This window comes from Staurois parvus, unplaced genomic scaffold, assembly GCF_062004578.1.
Source record: "Staurois parvus isolate SC_StPar_1 unplaced genomic scaffold, SC_StPar_1.0 ptg002948l, whole genome shotgun sequence".
Taxonomy (NCBI): domain Eukaryota; kingdom Metazoa; phylum Chordata; class Amphibia; order Anura; family Ranidae; genus Staurois; species Staurois parvus.
This window is the reverse complement of record NW_028320744.1, coordinates 111,306-133,333: the sequence shown is the minus strand read 5'-3', so window position 1 is coordinate 133,333 and position 22,028 is coordinate 111,306. Positions and strand designations below refer to the sequence as shown.

Genomic DNA, 22,028 nt, shown 5'->3' with positions numbered 1-22,028 from the left:
TCAGTACATCGGGATTGATGGATTTTCGGATTTATCTGCTGTGGTTTGTGGACTCTCTATAACTTACAGACTGAATAATGAACGCGGATTTGGAGGATTTTTACCCAAGAAATGGAGACGAATACATTTTGGTGTACATTTATGAAGAAAGATAATTTGTTACATTTTATAACAGAAAAAATCAAAATGTATTTTTTTTTTCAAAATGAGTTTTTTTATATAGCAAAAAATTAAAAACCCGATAGTGATCAAAAACCAGCAAAATGACCTTTTAGATTGTAAGCTCCTGGGAGCCGGGCCCTCTGAGTCCTCCTGTAATAATCTGTATTGTGTCTGTAATGAGCGCCTTCATTTTGTACAGCGCTGCGCAGACTGTTGGCGCCATATACATCCTGAATGATAATAATAAAGCTCTGTGTGGAAAAAAAAAAGTAAAAAAATAAATTAAAAAAATAATAAAAATGTCATTTGGGTCCAACGCTGCAGGGCGGAGTAATTGTCATTCAAAGCGCTGAGACCTGATAATTGGCCGGGGCGAGATTGGGGGGGGGGGGGGGGAAGTGTCCGGTGTTGAAGGGGTTAAAGCGAGAAGACTCCTCCCACACCGGATGGACATAGTTCAGTATAAATGGTTTTCTGTGTGTGGGAGGAGCCCGATGAAGCCATATTTTGGTTCCACAGATAATAATTGTATACATTGTATCTCCCGTCTTTCTTCCGGCCGGATCGTGGATTTGATACGATGTATATATTGTACCTCGGGGTGTAGTATAATGGAGGATTATATGGGGGGTGTAATACGGATCATCTTCCAGTAGATGGCGGTGTACTTACAAAGAGGCGCGGTAGGGGCGGCCGCCATAGGTTGGAGAAGAAGGCGGTCTTCTGGTGGCCATATTGGTTGTGGAAAGAAGCTTTCTGGTGGCCATTTTGGATGTGGTTTGGCCCTGGATCAGCATATATGGAGGTATTTGTCTCATCTGTAGAACCATTAACATGGGGGGCGGTAACACCCGGGGTGGTATAGGGGGCCGGGAATACCCCCAGTGAGGTAGGTGCCCCATCAGCTGACATCTAGGAGTGCAGAAGTGAAATCGCCCCCTTAGTGTAATATGAAGGGAAGATGTGGCGGCCATTTTTAATGTGGGCAGTGTGTAGGGATGAATAAGGTGTATAATATGAGGGGGGTCATTAGGGCCCCATTGACACCGTGTGGGTATTGGTGTGGGGGCCCCGGTATTGGAACATCACGTCTGGATAATTATCAAATACTTACAGAGCTCATCACCGAGAATGAAGAACCTATTGCAGGGGATGCCTACAATGTGACTCCAAGCTCTGGGCAGGTCTATGAGAAAGTGGTGAGGGGATCACAGGAGCAGGAAGGGAGATTTCTGGGGACAATATATTGGACACCCCCAGTGTTGCCATGGTGACAATGAAGATACCTTTGGATTTGGGGGCAGTTATGGAAAACCATAAAATCTCTACTTTATTACCATGAAATATGAACTGTCTGATCTGCTCACATCCTGTATATGGAGGATGGAGTTATGACTGAGAGAAGGACCCCAGAAGGACCCCAGAAGGACCCCTCTTCTCCCTGACATTGCCTGTCTGTGTGTCATGGTGCTGACTGGACAGTCCAAGGAGCCCAAAAATGGCCACCAGCAGGGGGTGCTCCTCACACCCTCCACACCAGGACAGCTGGAGGCGGGTATTTATCCCCCACTGAGCACCCCACTACCCCCCTGTACACCCCGCTACCCCCTGTACACCCCACTACCCCCCATACTCCCCACTAACCCCCATACACCCCACTACCCCCGTACACCCCACTAACCCCCATACACCCCACTTCCCCCCATACACCCCACTAACCCCCATACACCCCACTTCCCCCCATACACCCCACTACCCCCTGTATACCCCACCACCCCCCATACACCCCACTACCCCCTGTACACCCCACTACCCCCTGTACACCCCACTTCTCCCTGTACACCCCACTACCCCCTGTACACCCCACTGTCCTCTCACTGTACACCCCACTACCCCCCGTACATCCCACTAACCCCCATACACCCCACTACCCCCCATACACCCCACTACCCACCTGTACACCCCACTGTCCTCTCACTGTACACCCCACTACTCCCTGTACACCCCACTACCCCCCCATACACCCCACTACGCCCCATACACCCCACTGTACTCTCATTGTACACCCCACTACTCTTTACCCCTGTGCATCTTACTGCCCCCTCTGTCCACCTGACATCCCTTCACACCTGACTAACCCCATTTCCACTCCTCTGTTCCCCTGTACTTCCCACTTTCCCATAGGCTCCTCGCCGAGCCCCTCCGCCCCTCCCAGGCGCCTCACCGAGCCCCTCCGCCCCTCCCAGGCTCCTTGCCGAGCCCCTCCGCCCCTCCCAGGCGCCTCACCGAGCACCTCCGCCCCTCCCAGGCTCCTTGCCGAGCCCCTCCGCCCCTCCCAGGCGCCTCACCGAGCACCTCCGCCCCTCCCAGGCGCCTCACCGAGCCCCTCCGCCCCTCCCAGGCTCCTCACCGAGCACCTCCGCCCCTCCCAGGCTTCTCGCCGAGCCCCTCCGCCCCTCCCAGGCTCCTCACCGAGCTCCTCCGCCCCTCCCAGACTCCTCACCGAGCTCCTCCGCCCCTCCCAGACTCCTCACCGAGCTCCTCCGCCCCTCCCAGGCTCCTCACCGAGCTCCTCCGCCCCTCCCAGACTCCTCACCGAGCTCCTCCGCCCCTCCCAGGCTCCTCACTGAGCACCTCCGCCCCTCCCAGGCGCCTCACCGAGCACCTCCGCCCCTCCCAGGCGCCTCACCGAGCCCCTCCGCCCCTCCCAGGCTCCTCACCGAGCACCTCCGCCCCTCCCAGGCTCCTCGCCGAGCCCCTCCGCCCCTCCCAGGCTCCTCACCGAGCTCCTCCGCCCCTCCCAGACTCCTCACCGAGCTCCTCCGCCCCTCCCAGGCTCCTCACTGAGCACCTCCGCCCCTCCCAGGCGCCTCACCGAGCCCCTCCGCCCCTCCCAGGCTCCTCACCGAGCACCTCCGCCCCTCCCAGGCTCCTCGCCGAGCCCCTCCGCCCCTCCCAGGCTCCTCACCGAGCTCCTCCGCCCCTCCCAGACTCCACACCGAGCTCCTCCTCCCCTCCCAGGCTCCTCGCCGAGCACCTCCGCCCCTCCCAGGCTCCTCACCGAGCACCTCCGCCCCTCCCAGGCGCCTCACCGAGCTCCTCCGCCCCTCCCAGGCTCCTCGCCGAGCCCCTCCGCCCCTCCCAGGCTCCTCACCGAGCTCCTCCGCCCCTCCCAGGCTCCTCGCCGAGCTCCTCCGCCCCTCCCAGGCTCCTCACCGAGCTCCTCCGCCCCTCCCAGGCTCCTCACCGAGCTCCTCCGCCCCTCCCAGGCTCCTCACCGAGCTCCTCCGCCCCTCCCAGGCTCCTCACCGAGCTCCTCCGCCCCTCCCAGGCTCCTCACCGAGCTCCTCCGCCCCTCCCAGGCGCCTCACCGAGCCCCTCCGCCCCTCCCAGGCTCCTCACCGAGCCCCTCCGCCCCTCCCAGGCTCCTCACCGAGCACCTCCGCCCCTCCCAGGCGCCTCACCGAGCCCCTCCGCCCCTCCCAGGCTCCTCACCGAGCCCCTGCCCCTCCCAGGCTCCTCACCGAGCACCTCCGCCCCTCCCAGGCGCCTCACCGAGCCCCTCCGCCCCTCCCAGGCTCCTCACCGAGCTCCTCCGCCCCTCCCAGACTCTTCACCGAGCCCCTCCGCCCCTCCCAGGCTCCTCGCCGAGCACCTCCGCCCCTCCCAGGCTCTTCTCCGAGCACCTCTGCCCCTCCCAGGCTCCTCACCGAGCTCCTCCGCCCCTCCCAGGCTCCTCACCGAGCTCCTCCGCCTCTCCCAGGCTCCTCACCGAGCTCCTCCGCCCCTCCCAGGCTCCTCACCGAGCACCTCCGCCCCTCCCAGGCTCCTCACCGAGCTCCTCCGCCCCTCCCAGACTCCTCACCGAGCACCTCCGCCCCTCCCAGACTCCTCACCGAGCTCCTCCGCCCCTCCCAGGCTCCTCACCGAGCACCTCCGCCCCTCCCAGGCTCCTCGCCGAGCACCTCCGCCCCTCCCAGACTCCTCGCCGAGCTCCTCCGCCCCTCCCAGGCTCCTCACCGAGCACCTCCGCCCCTCCCAGACTCTTCACCGAGCACCTCCGCCCCTCCCAGGCTCTTCTCCGAGCACCTCCGCCCCTCTCAGACTCCTCGCCGAGCTCCTCCGCCCCTCCCAGGCTCCTCACCGAGCACCTCCGCCCCTCCCAGGTGCCTCACCGAGCCCCTCCGCCCCTCCCAGGCGCCTCACCGAGCACCTCCGCCCCTCCCAGGTGCCTCACCGAGCCCCTCCGCCCCTCCCAGGTGCCTCACCGAGCCCCTCCGCCCCTCCCAGGCTCCTCACTGAGCATCTCTGCCCCTCCCAGGCTCCTCACCGAGCTCCTCCGCCCCTCCCAGGCTCCTCACTGAGCTCCTTCGCCCCTCCCAGGCTCCTCACCGATCACCTCCGCCCCTCCCAGGTGCCTCACCGAGCTCCTCCGCCCCTCCCTGGCTCCACACCGATCACCTCCGCCCCTCCCAGGCTCCTCACTGAGCACCTCCGCCCCTCCCAGGCTCCTCACTGAGCACATCCGCCCCTCCCAGGCTCCTCACCGAGCTCCTCCGCCCCTCCCAGGCTCCTCACTGAGCACCTCCGCCCCTCCCAGGCTCCTCACTGAGCATCTCCGCCCCTCCCAGGCTCCTCGCCGATCACGTCCACCCCTCCCAGGCTCCTCACCGAGCATCTCTGCCCCTCCCAGGCTCCTCGCCGAGCACCTCCGCCCCCTCCCAGGCTCCTCACTGATCACCTCCGCCCCTCCCAGGCTCCTCACTGAGCACCTCCGCCCCTCCCAGGCTCCTCACTGAGCATCTCCGCCCCTCCCAGGCTCCTCGCCGAGCACCTCCGCCCCTCCCAGGCTCCACAACGATCACCTCCGCCCCTCCCAGGCTCTTCACCGATCACCTCCGCCCCTCCCAGGCTCTTCACTGATCACCTCCGCCCCTCCCAGGCTCCTCGCCGAGCACCTCTGCCCCTCCCAAACTCCTCAACGAGCATCTCCACCCCTCCCAGGCTCCTTCTGTGCACCTCCACCCCTCCTAGGCTCCTCACCGAGCATCTCCGCCCCTCCCAGGCTCCTCGCCGAGCACCTCAGCCCCTCCCAGGCTCCTCGCCGAGCACCTCAGCCCCTCCCAGGCTCCTCACTGAGCATCTCCGCCCCTCCCAGGCTCCTCGCCGATCACCTCCGCCCCTCCCAGGCTCCTCGCCGAGCACCTCTGCCCCTCCCAAACTCCTCAACGAGCATCTCCACCCCTCCCAGGCTACTTCTGTGCACCTCCGCCCCTCCCAGGCTCCTCGCCGAGCATCTCCACCCCTCCCAGGCTCCTCACTGAGCACCTCCGCCCCTCCCAGGCTCCTCACGAGCATCTCCGCCCCTCCCAGGCTCCTCGCCGAGCACCTCCGCCCCTCCCAGGCTCCTCACGAGCATCTCCGCCCCTCCCAGGCTCCTCGCCGAGCACCTCCGCCCCTCCCAGGCTCCTCGCCGAGCACCTCCGCCCCTCCCAGGCTCCTCACCGAGCATCTCCGCCCCTCCCAGGCTCCTCGCCGAGCACCTCTGCCCCTCCCAGGCTCCTCACTGAGCATCTCCGCCCCTCCCAGGCTCCTCGCCGATCACCTCCGCCCCTCCCAGGCTCCACAACGATCACCTCCGCCCCTCCCAGGCTCTTCAGCGATCACCTCCGCCCCTCCCAGGCTCTTCACTGATCACCTCCGCCCCTCCCAGGCTCCTCACTGATCACCTCCGCCCCTCCCAGGCTCCTCACCGAGCACCTCCGCCCCTCCCAGGCTCCTCACCGAGCATCTCCGCCCCTCCCAGGCTCCTCGCCGATCACCTCCGCCCCTCCCAGGCTCCTCGCCGAGCACCTCTGCCCCTCCCAAACTCCTCAACGAGCATCTCCACCCCTCCCAGGCTCCTTCTGTGCACCTCCGCCCCTCCCAGGCTCCTCGCCGAGCACCTCCACCCCTCCCAGGCTCCTCACCGACCATCTCTGCCCCTCCCAGGCTCCTCACTGAGCTCCTCCACCCCTCCCAGGCTCCTCACTGATCACCTCCGCCCCTCCCAGGCTCCTCACTGAGCACATCCGCCCACAGATAGTGGGAATTTCCAGGAGATTCTGATGCCTGCACCCCCCCATGGTTCCTCCCACTGACCTCTATGTCAGGACCATGTCTTGTAGTGATGTAGGGGCCAGTGGAAGGAACCATCCCATGCAGCGGGTCCAGGGGTCTGACACACCCAGAAGTTGGGAGGAAAGTGAAGTGGCCAAAGCTCCGCAAAGGAGTGAAAATCAGAGGAACGGGGGTGGGGCAGGTGGGTGTAAACTCTATTATTCTTGCAGCTCCTTTTCTTACATGGTCACTGGGTATTATGGTGCACCATAACAATGAAGGCGTTTAACATGGAGCCCCCCAAAAAACAGAAAGGTGTGCTGACCCCCGAAAATGCACACCAGCCAGTAAGCCCAGGAAAAGGGGGAGCGTGCACCCAACAGGAACTACACCAGGTCACATGACCTCAACATGGGGGGGGGGCTTGTCTCGATGAGGACAAGGGCCTCTTCCCCACAACCCTGGACAGTGGATGTGGGGGTCTGTGGGTGGGGGGTTTATTGGAATCCACCGAAATACCGCCCCCTACATGAATTCCGAAGAGGAAAAGATTTCTGGTTACTTATTCCCCCAAAAGCTGTAAGTAGCACAAAACCCAACACTGCGATGTTAGATCCGGGGCCACACTCCAAACAACTAAAGCATTGGCATGAGGAGCCCCTTAAACTTGGGGGGGGGGCTATGACTTTTTTTGTGTGGTGGTCTCTTAAAATTCACACCAGACCTGATGGTGGTGGAATGAATTATGGGGGAACCCCGACACTGTCCTGTTTGTGGGAGTCCCCCCATTACAATGAATAAGGGCCCGGTATAGATGAAGGGAATCCCCGGCTGCTTTGTTTTCAGACAGGATGAAGAAGCCGGGAAATGTCAGTTACGATGAAATGTCAGTTACGATGAAATGTTGGTTTTCCTGTAGTAGGTTGTATACGTCGTACAGATGGGTCACGTCACCGAGTGGGTCAGGGCACCCCACAAGCCTGCTGCTTAAAGGAATTATCCTTAGTGTTGCCCTTTAAATCTCACCACTGAACAGTATTTTGTAACATTTATTAGTACATGTCCCCCCTGGTGGTGCCCTGCCCCCACCCCCGCCCCCCATGTCCGTTCTGTGACAATCCCTCACCAATCAGCCGTGGAAATGGAAAGAATGGAATTTGAAGATTCTCCTCCCATTGACTTCAGTGGGGTTCCCATTAAAGTTCTCACTTTGTGGCTGATTGGACGTGTTTGGTGGACCTGCCCTCCAATGAAACCCAAGCAGATCCTCCATCACTATTGTCCACATGCAGTGATTGTCCTATCCGTGTCTTCTTCTATGTCCTTCCATCTCACAGCTCCCATGGAGAGGTCAGGAGAGGAGGAAGAGGATGGACACCATGAGAGGGGACTTCCATCTTCCAGGAAGACCAACTGGATGGATCCAAGAACGGGAAAGACGCCCCACAAACGGATCCTGTACCAGTGATCTACGGATCAGAGAAGAGTCCAAGTACATTGGAGGAGGAGGAGGGGGAGGATCACAGAGACGGGGAATAAATCTGCTGTATCTCCATTACAAATCCATCTAACCCAAAGATATCTCATGGCCACCATGTGTCAGTGAGTGCAGGTCCTGCTCTGATCAATGTCTGGATGGGGAAGGATCTCCACTCCATGTTGTAATAATACAGACCCCCCAGGGGGGGGGAGGGGGAGGATGTCCGTCTGTCCCCAGCCCAGTTCTCTCCTGGTCAGTAGGGAGTGCCCCCTTATGCTGGAGGTCAGTGATGAAATGCCCCCTAGTGGTGGGTGGTGAGAGCTCCTATCATTGGTGGTTAGTAGTGGGTGCCAACTTTTGTAGATGTCAGTGGTACCTGTCCCCATCATCCATCCATCCCTCACTCCATCCATCCATCCCTCACTCCATCCATCCATCCCTCATCCATCCACTCCTTACTCCCTCCATCCATTCCTCACTCCATCCATCCATCCACCTTTTCATCCACTCTTCACTCCATCCATCCATTTCTTACTCCATCCATCCATCCATCCCTCACTCCATCCATCCATCTCTCATCATCCACTCCTTACTCCCTCCAACCATTCCTTACTCCATCCATCCATCTCTCATCCATCCATCCATCTCTCATCCATCCTTCCATTCCTTACTGTCTCCATTCATTCATGCCTTTATCTATCCATGCATATTCTTATCCATCCATCCTTTCATCCCTTCATCTATTCGTCCATCTTCCTATCTATCCATCCATCCTTCTTTTTATCTATCCATCCATCCATGCCTCCATCCATCCATCCATCCATGCCTCCATCCATCCATGCCTTCATCTATCCATCCACCCCTCCATGCAGAATGTTTATCCCGTGAAGCTGCATGTACTCCCATTCTGTGTGAATAATAGACAAAAAAAATGTTTTAAGCAAATTTCTCTCCAGGTCAAATGTTTTCCTTTATCACTGGAACAAGTAATCCGGAAAATATCATATAATGGCCACTAGATGGAAGCAATGATCATAGGATATAAATACGTATTTACTATGATTGTAGGCTGCATCTAGTGGCCATGGTGTGATATGAATGAAGAACATTCGACCTGGAGAGAAAATTGCCTAAATAATGTGTTTTCCCTCATTCACAGAACGAAGGTACATCAGTTTCTCGGAAGGAAAAGCTCTGCCAATATTTATAAACAAATCCCTTTCATCATCTCTCATACTAAGTAGAAGGATTTCTTGTATCCATCGTCTTCTGTGTCTTCTATATCACATGTGACCTCTGTAGGACCATCCTGACCACAGGAAGCCTTGTGTGTCCCCATAAAATGATGGAGGTGTTCCATCGGTGTCACAAAGTTCTTGTGGAATGTGATGAGGAAACAACAACCTCTGATGACGGGGAAGGTTCTGGAAGTTTATTGAGAAGAGAAGAGTTACAAAGTAAAAGTCAAGATTAGAAAGTAGAGAGATGAAGGTGTGCGGAGATCCTTAGACATGGCAGGTGGACCAAGGATCTGACCTCTTCATCCAACCGGAGGCCCCTCCAATCCTGGACAGTTGTCATGGAGGAGCGTCCCAAACATCCACATTTTACAGATGAAATCATTCAGTGAAGAATTTGTACAGCAGCTCATCATTCATCACAAGAGACATTCATTTGTGTTCTCTCTGAACACCTGATCAGCTTGTCCCACCTCCAGACTCCCAAATCCCTCATTGTAGAAGAAGGAGACCAACTGTCTCTATGTTCCACAACAAGACCTTCCAAGGATCCGGAGATCAGCAATTTGTTCTAATAACATCTTTCTGTAAAGTCATTCTAGACAGAGAAGCTGTTATTATAGACAGAACCCAACATTAGCATATAAGCACTTAGTCCTGTCATTCCATCATTAGTAATCACATCAGAATGATTTCTCTTTATCAGATGAATGGGGCCATAGAGGAAATGGAAACATCGCTCGGCTCCATGTGGATCATAGAGGGGCCGGGACTGGAGGGGCTAATGATGAGTGTAGTCATCCTCCAATCTGTCCCATCATTGTATCTATATCCAATCATTGATCAATATTCCCATATACAGAGCCGAGGATCTCCACTTCCTGAGATTGTATACCCCCCCATCACCTGTCCACCGTACCCCACCCCTAACATGGCCAGAATCATCGCTTATCAATCCCCGCCCCCTCTATGCCATAACCAATAGGAACAAGACTAGCACTGGCTGTATTCATAGTGACACTCATCACAGCCAATCACAGTGAGGGGGAGGGGCAATCACAGACCCATGGATTGGTCATGTAAAGGAACCCATGAGGACAGAAATGTAGGAATTCTCATTGTGAATATTGAAGTGTGTCTAGACAGAACCTATTGTTCTAGTGGAGGGGGAGGGTTAGAACCCCTGTCAGGTTTTTATTGCTCTCTGGGGCACCATTAGAGAGATCTCCACTCACTTCCTGTCCTGGTGACAACATTTTATCAGACAGGAAATGAAGGAAAATCTCCACCAGGGACACAGACAGAAATACAAATCTGACAGGGGTTCCAGCCTCCCCCTACTCTACTAAAGGAAAGGAATTTCATTTCTGTCTGTGCTTCTGGTGGAGAGTTCCCCTCACTTCCTGTCTGCTGAAGATGTTGTCACCAGGACAGGAAGTGAGGGGAAATCTCTGTAATGGAGCTCCATATTGCAGTAAAAACCCAACAAAGGTTCCAATCTCCAGTAATTACATGGCTATAGATACACTTTGAAGGTGGAGGATCCAGTCTTCCCAATCCTGGCCAGACTGTCTAGTGTGTCACTGACCCAGAACAAGCATGCAGCCAGTGAAGCCTGAACACTCTGCCCAGCTGGTCGGTGACACACTAGGGAGTGAAGTGAGGTTTGGGAAGAAGATGACGGCCCCGGAACCTGCAGCTTTGTCCATAAATCAGCCATGTTGTTCCTTGTTCTCTGCTTCCTCCTATTGGTTGAGTATTGCACCAATCAGATTCTCCGCCCTGTGATGTCCCCAGTCTCTGGGTGGATCTCTCACTTCTGCTTGCCCCCAGATATTGTTATCTGACCTCCATATACATATAACATGGCATGGAGGGGCTCGGTGAAGGTGGTGGTGAAGGTGTGGAGGTGTCGGATCGGGTCACACAGATCATAGAAGGAGATCCACCCGGCCTCATAATCCAGATCTATCCCGACTCTGGTACTGGAGACACCGCCGGGGAATGGGGTCTTCTGACTGTCATGCATCGCCGAGTAGTCATTATCCCCCCACCTCCCCAAACACCAGGACTTCTTATTATCTCCAATCATTGACTGACCTCCTCTCCGGTCTATACTGGGGTAACACATCCCGACTCTCCAGTACCCTGAGTCCCTGATAACCACGTCCCAGTAATGTCTCCCTGAGGAGAAGCTCTGACTGCTCATCACCTGATCATCCACAAATCTCTCTGGGGTTATTGGGCGATCCTGATGTCCTGACCAGGAGGCAGTTTTCCCATCATCTGATATATGTAGAAAACCACCAGCTGTCCTCACATCCAATAATATGTCTGTAACCCCCAACACCCTCCATGTTTGCTGTACAGCCCCAATATTTGGTCCTACAGCCTGGCGGTGTGAGTGTTGCCTTCTGGGAAAATGGCGTGATGGCCTGTACAGCCTAGCATTGATGTGAACTTTGCTCATTGTACCAGAAAGTGGAGAGACATGTGTGCCTGTACATTTCTGTACATTGACCCCAGACATGATATCAGATAGACCCGTGTGTAATGTGTGTGAGATCCCCCCCAAATCCCCATCCCCTCCATCATGGAGGAGGTTCTCATGTCTCTCTCTGTCCTCATCATCTCCATCCTCAGTATCATACAAGTCACCTGTGTCTGATTCCTGTAGGACAGTCAGTGGATCCGTCATGTTACACAGCTCCTCAATGTCCCTCATCTTCCTGGACAGCTCCTCCTTCTTTATTTCCAGATCCCGAATATAATCCAACATGGGACGGGAGACCCGCTCTGCCCACCCGGAGATGTCCCTCAGGACTCTCTTCTCCAGGTCTTCCAGACGTCTCCTGAGGTCTCTGAACAGGGCGGTGACTCTCTTGGTTTCATCATCTGCTTTTCCTTGTACTTTCCTCCTGCGTTCCTGCAGACTCTGGACTCTTTTCTCTGTCTCCTCTCTCTCTGTCATCAGTTTCTGCAGAACATTCCTCAGTTTCTTCTTCTTCTTCTCAGAGGCCTCCTCCAGAGTCTCCACCTGGTGTCCCCGATGTTCTCCGGCCAAACTGCAGGACACACAGATACAGGTGGAGTCCTCGGTGCAGTAATACTCCAGGATCTTCTTATGGATGGAGCATTTCCTGTCCTTCAGGGAAGTGGTGGGGTCACATAGGACGTGTTCTGGTGACTTGCTGTGGACTCTCAGGTGGTTGTCACACAGAGAAGCTTCACACATCAGACAGGATTTCACAGCCGGTACAGGAGTGTGAATACAGTAAGTACAGAAGACCCGAATGTCCTCCTGCTCTGGATGGGTAGACTGGAAGTTCTCCACTATGTTACGTAGTTTCAGATTCCTCTGAAGGACGGGACGTCTCTTGGACCATTGCTTACATTCAGGACAGGAATAACCTCTAGACCCCTCCTGTGTATCCAGCACACGGCCAATACAGTCCCGGCAGAAGTTGTGTCCACATTTCAGGGTTACAGGATCTGTATAAAAGTCCAGACAGACGGAACATTCCAGCTCCTTCCTCAGATCAGACGCCATCGCTGAGAGCAGAAGAGAGAAATGAGAGTAAAGCCTCTGACACTCCATAACCAGTGTGACCCATTCTGTACACTCCTACACGGGGCGAGGTGACAGTTCTGTACCCTCCTACATGGGGCGAGGTGACACTTTTGTACGCTCCTACATGGGTGAGGTGACAGTTCTGTACATTCCTACACGGGGCGAGGTGACCGTTCTGTACACTCCTACACGGGGCGAGGTGACAGTTCTGTACACTCCTACACGGGGCGAGGTGACAGTTCTGTACCCTCCTACATGGGGCGAGGTGACAGTTCTGTACACTCCTACACGGGGCGAGGTGACCGTTCTGTACACTCCTACACGGGGTGAGGTGACAGTTCTGTACCCTCCTACATGGGGTGAGGTGACAGTTCTGTACACTCCTACATGGGGCGAGGTGACCGTTCTGTACGCTCCTACATGAGGCGAGGTGACAGTTCTGTACACTCCTACATGGGGTGAGGTGACCGTTCTGTACGCTCCTACATGGGGCGAGGTGACAGTTCTGTACCCTCCTACACGGGGAGAGGTGACAGTTCTGTACACTCCTACACGGGGCGAGGTGACAGTTCTGTACACTCCTACACGGGGAGAGGTGACAGTTCTGTACACTCCTACATGGGGCGAGGTGACCGTTCTGTACACTCCTACATGGGGCGAGGTGACCGTTCTGTACACTCCTACATGGGGCGAGGTGACCGTTCTGTACACTCCTACATGGGGCGAGGTGACCGTTCTGTACACTCCTACATGGGGCGAGGTGACCGTTCTGTACCCTCCTACACGGGGCGAGGTGGGACTGAGACACGTAGTCATAGGAATCCTTATACAGAGGGAAGCATACAATACGTGGGAGGATTCCTGACAACACTCTACCTCTCTGGGGAAGGTTGAAGGTCATCTAACAATCTGTGGACACGTTGCGTCAGGAACTTTCCTTCATGTCATTACTACATGTATGATTCTGCCTTCTTATACTGTCTGATTTTGTAAATACTTTTTGTTCAGTAATGGAGTTCATTGTGTTTGCCACGTCCTGTCTTTGGGTTGTTGAGGAAATTGGTGAAAGAGAGGAATTGGTACCACATGTCCCCATACAGGAGCCGAGTTCCTGCAATACTATTGTAGCCGGGGGCCTCCACCTGCTCATCTTGCTGCTGGAGGAGTGCCGGGTTGTGTGTTTTTCAGCTGGCCTGTAAGGGACCACCCAGCGGTACCTCTAGCAACCCCCCCGGTGAGGTGCTTCCAGAGCGCGGAATCTAAGTCCCACAGCACTTGTTCACCAGGGCCCCTGATGGTGGGGATGGACTTGTAGCGCTCTGAGACCAGGTCGCAGTTACTGGGCACACTCACCACTGGTAGGGGTATCCGCCAGGGGCTCCCGCAGAGGAAGAGCCTAATGTGAGAAGACTGGGAGATCCCGACAGGATGGATGGATGGATGGCTGAGCGAGTGCGAGGTCAGGCAGGCCGGGTCGGTAACTATGGGGACGGTGCGGTACAAAGCAGCGGGCAAAGAGTAGTCGGGTCACACGCCAGGTCAACAACAGCAGGTCAGGTCCAATAGGGGGCATCCAGGAGAGAGGTCAGGCAAGCAAGGGTCAGGACAGGAGAAAACAGCAGGTCAGGTACAATCCGGGTCAGAAACTCACTTATTCACAGGTTCACAGGATACAAGGAGACCAGAAGGCACTGAATGACAGCTCAGGGCCATTTAAATATCCCGCCCTGCGCTGTCACTGGTGCCAGGCGCGCGCCCGCGGTCTCTACCGCGCATGCGCGAACTTGATTGCCGCCGTCGGCCAGGTCCCAGTGCCCGCGTCCCTGCACAGGGCGGTGCACTGCGCCTGCGCCGATACCAGCACTGCGGCGATCCCCGACATGGCCTCTCTTCTCACTCCTCCTGGCTACGCTGTGATCGGAGCAGGACTCTGCGAGGACTCCTCTGTTCCAATCAGGGACAATGCACAGTAGTTCTTAGTGGGGAACTCTTCAATACTAGTGAATGGAAGCTGTGGAATGGCAAACTACAATTCCCAGGATTCCCTGTGTCTGGGGGAGGAGAGGACAGTGTTTTCCAGGCCAAGATTAGCAGAGTGCAGAGAGACCAGCGTGGGGAACCTGATGATGTGGACCTAGGGTGGCCACCTCATCCCTTTAATACTGAACACATATGAATCACACGGGTTCTGTGGCTGATCAGGGTGGTAATTAAGCTCACCTAGTGCCTTATCTGCATTAAATCAGCCCCAGAACCCGTGAAATTAATATGTTTTCAGGTTTAAAGGGATGAGGTGGCCACCCTAGGTGTACCCATGACCAGGGTCTGCACAGGACACCAGGTAGACCGTGCCGGGGAACCAATGTGAGCAGATCTGTGCTTACCTACACTGAGGACAAAGCCGTGAGGACCTGACCGAGAGAGGTCCATAGTGAGAGTTATCATCCGCCAGGTGGTGCCTCAGGCTGCCAACTGACAGACCTATCCAGAGCGTGGGGTCTAAGCCCGGGCTGTGCTTTCACCAGGGCCCCTGATGGTGGGGATGGACTTGAAACAGTCCCGGGCCAGGTCACGACCTGTGAGCAGGCCCACCAGTGGCTGAGGAGACCTCCGGGGACGTATGCAGGTACCGGAGAGCCAGATGTGAAGCGGATGGCGGCCCCAGCAGGGTAGTAACGGACCGTGGTCCCGTGAGGGTAAGCGGGGTACAGAATCGGCGGGCAAAGAGTAGTCGGGTCACACGCAGGGTCAGCAGAGTAAGTCAGTCCGTAGAATGGTCAGGGCAATCCGGGTCAATCACAGGGGCAGGCAGCGTAGTCAGGGCAATCCGGGTCAATCACAGGGGCAGGCAGCGTAGTCAGGGCAATCCGAGTCAATCACAGGGGCAGGCAGCGTAGTCAGGGCAATCCGGGTCAATCTCAGGAGCAGGCAGCGTAGTCAGGGCAATCCGGGTCAATCACAGGGGCAGGCAGCGTAGTCAGGGCAATCCGGGTCAATCACAGGGGCAGGCAGCGTAGTCAGGGCAATCCGGGTCAATCACAGGGGCAGGCAGCGTAGTCAGGGCAATCCGGGTCAATCACAGGGGCAGGCAGAGTAGTCAGGGCAATCCGGGTCAATCACAGGGGCAGGCAGCGTAGTCAGGGCAATCCGAGTCAATCACAGGGGCAGGCAGCGTAGTCAGGGCAATCCGGGTCAATAACAGGAGCAGGCAGCGTAGTCAGGGCAATCCGGGACAACCACAGGAGCAGGCAGCGTAGTCAGGGCAATCCGGGTCAATCACAGGGGCAGGCAGCGTAGTCAGGGCAATCCGGGTCAATCACAGGGGCAGGCAGCGTAGTCAGGGCAATCCGGGTCAATCACAGGGGCAGGCAGCGTAGTCAGGGCAATCCGGGTCAATCACAGGGGCAGGCAGCGTAGTCAGGGCAATCCGGGTCAATCACAGGGGCAGGCAGCGTAGTCAGGGCAATCCGGGTCAATCACAGGGGCAGGCAGCGTAGTCAGGGCAATCCGGGTCAATCACAGGAGCAGGCAGCGTAGTCAGGGCAATCCGGGTCAATCACAGGAGCAGGCAGCGTAGTCAGGGCAATCCGGGTCAATCACAGGGGCAGGCAGAGTAGTCAGGGCAATCAGGGTCAATCACAGGGGCAGGCAGAGTAGTCAGGGCAATCCGGGTCAATCACAGGGGCAGGCAGAGTAGTCAGGGCAATCCGGGTCAATCACAGGGGCAGGCAGCGTAGTCAGGGCAATCCGAGTCAATCACAGGGGCAGGCAGCGTAGTCAGGGCAATCCGGGTCAATAACAGGAGCAGGCAGCGTAGTCAGGGCAATCCGGGACAACCACAGGAGCAGGCAGCGTAGTCAGGGCAATCCGGGTCAATCACAGGGGCAGGCAGCGTAGTCAGGGCAATCCGGGTCAATCACAGGGGCAGGCAGCGTAGTCAGGGCAATCCGGGTCAATCACAGGGGCAGGCAGCGTAGTCAGGGCAATCCGGGTCAATCACAGGGGCAGGCAGCGTAGTCAGGGTCAATCAGGGTTACTTAGACGGGTGCAGGAACTCGGAATCACAGACCTTGCGGCAATTACTGACAGTGCAGGGCATCTTTAAATAGTGCGCCCTGCACTGTCATTGGCCGCCCAGGACGCGCCCCCGGGCTGTCATTGGCCGCCCGAGGCGCGCCCGCGGCTTCCACTGCGCATGCGCGGCATCCTGTCATCCGCTGCTCGCCGGGACCTGGTGCCTGTGTCCCGGCGTGAGCCGTCGCCAGCGAGCATGCGCCGACTGACAGGACGCCGCGATCCCTGACAGTGAGAGTTGCCATGCCTTGGAACCCAAGCTGGGGAGACCTGTTGCCTCGCGCTACCACATCAGGAAGGGCTATTGAGGATAGCCATAAAGAGACAGATACATGTGCATTCCCCCAGGGCCCCCATCGGGCCCTTTGCTGATAATCCCTGATTGTACATTGGATGTATATAAAACTTGTATTGCTTCTATACTGGTGTACATCTCTATATACGTATGGTCAATGTTATATGCTGGGTGCAGTAGTCCTTCTGCTCCCAATTACTTTGATTACTGATTCATTTCCCAGGAAGGGAATCCCTGCAGCGAATTCTGTCCTCCTTGCTGAGAAGGACTCCATACCTCCAGATCCTCGGCTCGGTCACAGGACCTCACCAATCGATGATGCAGATCGGCCAACTTATCCACATGCTGCTTTTCATTTAGTTTTGTGTAACAATTGTTCTTTTAGGAGGTTTTCTCTGTTTCCCTATTTCTTGAAAATCTAATATTTCTGACCCTTGGTATACAAGTCATACAGAGATTTACAAAAAGAGATCTTACAACCCACCAATCACATATTGCTAGGAAAGGAGCTCCACATGTGCCAGAACCACAGCCCTGAAAACTGTCACCTCGCCCCGTGTAGGAGCTCCACATGTGCCAGAACCACAGCCCTGAAAACTGTCACCTCGCCCCGTGTAGGAGCTCCACATGTGCCAGAACCACAGCCCTGAAAACTGTCACCTCGCCCCGTGTAGGAGCTCCACATGTGCCAGAACCACAGCCCTGAAAACTGTCACCTCGCCCCGTGTAGGAGCTCCACATGTGCCAGAACCACAGCCCTGAAAACTGTCACCTCGCCCCGTGTAGGAGCTCCACATGTGCCGGAACCACAGCCCTGAAAACTGTCACCTCGCCCCGTGTAGGAGCTCCACATGTGCCGGAACCACAGCCCTGAAAACTGTCACCTCGCCCCGTGTAGGAGCTCCACATGTGCCGGAACCACAGCCCTGAAAACTGTCAACTAGACCTCCAAATGCAAAAAGGGCTTAAAATGACGTTAATGCAAGTCCATTAGAAGTACAAAAGAATCGCAATACAGAGAACGTTGACGTAACTTCAGTCCTGGTGGGCTTTAGTCATAACATAGTCCCAATGGAAAACAGCACCAAATAAATAGGCAGTGCCTGGTGTCAGGCGGGGTCAATACTTTTGGCAATATAGTGTATATATCTCCTATGTGTCTTTCATGCTCAGAGTTTTACAGACTGCAGACAGCGGTGCTGGACGGTTCACCTGGACCTTCCACCCGCACCTATACATCGGAGTCTCATACACCGGGACTGTCAGGAATGGACTCAGCACTGGTGGTGGGACTCACCTGCCGTGTGGGCTGCAGTACCAGGGCTGACCAGCGGGTGCTCTCAACAGCCAGAAGCTCACTCCTGCAATCAGCCAACACCTGAGGCTGATTGCAGGAGGTGTATTTAAGGAATGGCCAGACCTGCAGTCAGTGCCTTGGTGTATGTTTCCCATGAGCCCCTGTACCTGCATCCTGCCTGATTCCTGATTCTGCTTTGATCCTGACTCTGAGTGAACTCCGCCTGTCCTGACCTCGGCTATTCCTGACCACTCTCCCGCTCACTCCTGGTACCCTGTTTGCCTGTTTGCTACCGACCCGGCCTGCCCGACTACGTTGATTTGTATATATGGTTATCTGTTGGAGGTTGGGTTGTTTGCAGTGCGTTTGTGTTGTTTAGTCTTAATAAATTGTCTTATTTACACTATACCTGAAGTCTGCATTTCCCTGTGTCAGTCCACACACCTCTGGTCATACCCGGAGCCCTGACAGGGACTAACCCCTCCGCCTACATGAGGACTAAGATGGCTATTCGGAAGGTAAAGAATCAAGACAACAGAATTTTTCTCTTCTCTGAAATGTCATAAATATACTGTTATGCTGCATCGCGGGGGGGGGGGAGAGGTCAGAGTGCTGGCGTTATAATACCTCGTGCTGGAATCCTGTAGAACAGGTATGACCAGATATGTGGATCTATATACAGGACGCCTGACTCACAAACAAGTGAGATTATGGGGGGTTTTTAAAAGAAAACAGAACAAGTGAAAATAATATGAAGACAACAATCAATACAAACCCCCAAATACAGCAAAAATACAGAACGAGAGATCTAATATATAATAAACGTGAACCTATATACAGGAAGGAGCCAACCAGTGGAAGGGACTAAAATAAACACAAGCACACCGACCTGAACTACGTAACTGAGCTATGTACAGACAGCGGGGTATATAGGGCAGCTCAGGATCAGGCTGAGGAACAAGGAGTAGCAGGCCAGGGGTGAATCGATAGCACAGAAACCCGGATGCTGAGTGTCGGGTCCTAACTGCTTGCCTGCACATCGACTGTCACTTAGGACGTTCCAGGGCACGGGTGACCCAATCCCGGTCCTGTAATGTCCCTGGATGTGCAGTGATGGCATCTGAGTAATGAAAAGGTACATATGGTCCTCGGCCACTCCCCTGTAGATCACTACGACCAGGGCTGTTATGGCCAATGAGGCTACTGGTTACAGATTGCCTGGACCACCGGGCTCAGATAAGGCAAATACCAGAAGAATATCGGGCCAGATGGGCAACCCCTGCAAGGCACTGGACAGAAATGGAGACTCAGAAGTATCAGAGCCCTCATCTGTCAGGAGGTTAACGTAGTACTGGAGTCAGGCTGGGCAGCAGACAGAGGATCAGCAGAGTCGGGTTGGGCAGCAGGAAGAGGATCAGCAGAGTCTGGTTGGGCATCAGGAAGAGGATCAGCAAAGTCTGGTTGGACAGCAGGAAGAGGATCAGCAGAGTCTGATTGGGCATCAGGAAGAGGATCAGCAAAGTCTGGTTGGACAGCAGGAAGAGGATCAGCAGAGTCTGATTGGGCATCAGGAAGAGGATCAGCAGAGTCTGATTGGGCATCAGGAAGAGGATCAGCAGAGTCTGGTTGGGCATCAGGAAAAGGCTCAGCAGAGTGTGGTTGGGCATCAGGGAGAGGATCAGCAAAGTCTGGCTGGGCATCAGGCAGAGGATCAGCAGAGTCTGGTTGGGCAGCAGGAATTGGATCAGCAGAGTCTGGTTGGGCATCAGGGAGAGGATCAGCAGAGTCTGATTGGGCATCAGGGAGAGGATCAGCAGAGTCTGGCTGAGCATCAGGAAGAGGATCAGCAGAGTCTGGTTGGGCAGCAGGAATTGGATCAGCAGAGTCTGGTTGGGCATCAGGGAGAGGATCAGCAGAGTCTGATTGGGCATCAGGGAGAGGATCAGCAGAGTCTGGCTGAGCATCAGGAAGAGGATCAGCAGAGTCTGGTTGGGCATCAGGAAAAGGATCAGCAGAGTCTGTTTGGGCATCAGGAAGAGGATCAGCAAAGTCTGGTTGGACAGCAGGAAGAGGATCAGCAGAGTCTAATTGGGCATCAGGAAAAGAATCAGCAGAGTGTGGTTGGGCATCAGGAAGAGGATCAGCAAAGTCTGGTTGGACAGCAGGAAGAGGATCAGCAGAGTCTGATTGGGCATCAGGAAGAGGATCAGCAGAGTCTGGTTGGACAGCAGGAAGAGGATCAGCAGAGTCTGATTGGGCAGCAGGAAGAGGATCAGCAGGGTGTGGTTGGGCATCAGGGAGAGGATCAGCAGAGTCTGGTTGGGCATCAGGGAGAGGATCAGCAAAGTCTGGCTGGGCATCAGGAAGAGGATCAGCAGAGTCTGGTTGGGCAGCAGGAAGAGGATCAGCAGAGTCTGGTTGGGCAGCAGGAAGAGGATCAGCAGAGTCTGGTTGGGCATCAGGGAGAGGATCAGCAGAGTCTGGTTGGGCATCAGGGAGAGGATCAGCAGTGTCTGGTTGGACAGCAGGAAGAGGATCAGCAGAGTCTGATTGGGCATCAGGAAGAGAATCAGCAGAGTCTGGTTGGGCATCAGGAAGAGGATCAGCAGAGTCTGGTTGGGCATCAGGAAAAGGATCAGCAGAGTGTGGTTGGGCATCAGGGAGAGGATCAGCAAAGTCTGGCTGGGCATCAGGCAGAGGATCAGCAGAGTCTGGTTAGGCAGCAGGAATTGGATCAGCAGAGTCTGGTTGGGCATCAGGGAGAGGATCAGCAGAGTCTGATTGGGCATCAGGGAGAGGATCAGCAGAGTCTGGCTGAGCATCAGGAAGAGGATCAGCAGAGTCTGGTTGGGCATCAGGAAAAGGGTCAGCAGAGTCTGTTTGGGCATCAGGAAAAGGATCAGCAGAGTCTGGTTGGACAGCAGGAAGAGGATCAGCAGAGTCTAATTGGGCATCAGGAAAAGGATCAGCAGAGTGTGGTTGGGCATCAGGAAGAGGATCAGCAAAGTCTGGTTGGACAGCAGGAAGAGGATCAGCAGAGTCTGATTGGGCATCAGGAAGAGGATCAGCAGAGTCTGGTTGGACAGCAGGAAGAGGATCAGCAGAGTCTGATTGGGCATCAGGAAGAGGATCAGCAGAGTCTGGTTGGGCATCAGGAAGAGGATCAGCAGAGTCTGGTTGGGCAGCAGGAAGAGGATCAGCAGAGTGTGGTTGGGCATCAGGGAGAGGATCAGCAGAGTCTGGTTGGGCATCAGGGAGAGGATCAGCAAAGTCTGGCTGGGCATCAGGAAGAGGATCAGCAGAGTCTGGTTGGGCAGCAGGAAGAGGATCAGCAGAGTCTGGTTGGGCAGCAGCAAGAGGATCAGCAGAGTCTGGTTGGGCATCAGGGAGAGGATCAGCAGAGTCTGGTTGGGCATCAGGGAGAGGATTAGCAGTGTCTGGTTGGACAGCAGGAAGAGGATCAGCAGAGTCTGATTGGGCATCAGGAAGAGGATCAGCAGAGTCTGGTTGGGCATCAGGAAGAGGATCAGCAGAGTCTGGTTGGACAGCAGGAAGAGGATCAGCAGAGTCTGGCTGGGCAGCAGGAAGAGGATCAGCAGAGTCTGGTTGGGCATCAGGGAGAGGATCAGCAAAGTCTGGTTGGGCAGCAGGGAGAGGATCAGCAGAGTCTGGTTGGGCATCAGGAAGAGGATCAGCAACGTCTGGTTGGGCATCAGGGAGAGGATCAGCAGAGTCTGGTAGGGCATCAGGGAGAGGGCTGGCATGTGGCCTGGTGATGGTGAGTTCCTTGTGACTGTAAGCCCACCAGGTTC

At 55.6% G+C, this 22,028-nt stretch overlaps 1 protein-coding gene across 1 annotated transcript; it reads right to left on the bottom strand.

The window, feature by feature from the left end:
* Positions 1 to 9,151: 9,151 nt before the first annotated feature.
* Positions 9,152 to 12,568, bottom strand: LOC149428807 (E3 ubiquitin/ISG15 ligase TRIM25-like). Its single transcript, XM_089666977.1, has one exon. The coding sequence runs from the start codon at positions 12,527 to 12,529 to the stop codon at positions 10,793 to 10,795; it is 1,737 nt and encodes a 578-aa protein (XP_089523103.1). The 5' UTR covers positions 12,530 to 12,568; the 3' UTR covers positions 9,152 to 10,792.
* Positions 12,569 to 22,028: the final 9,460 nt, after the last annotated feature.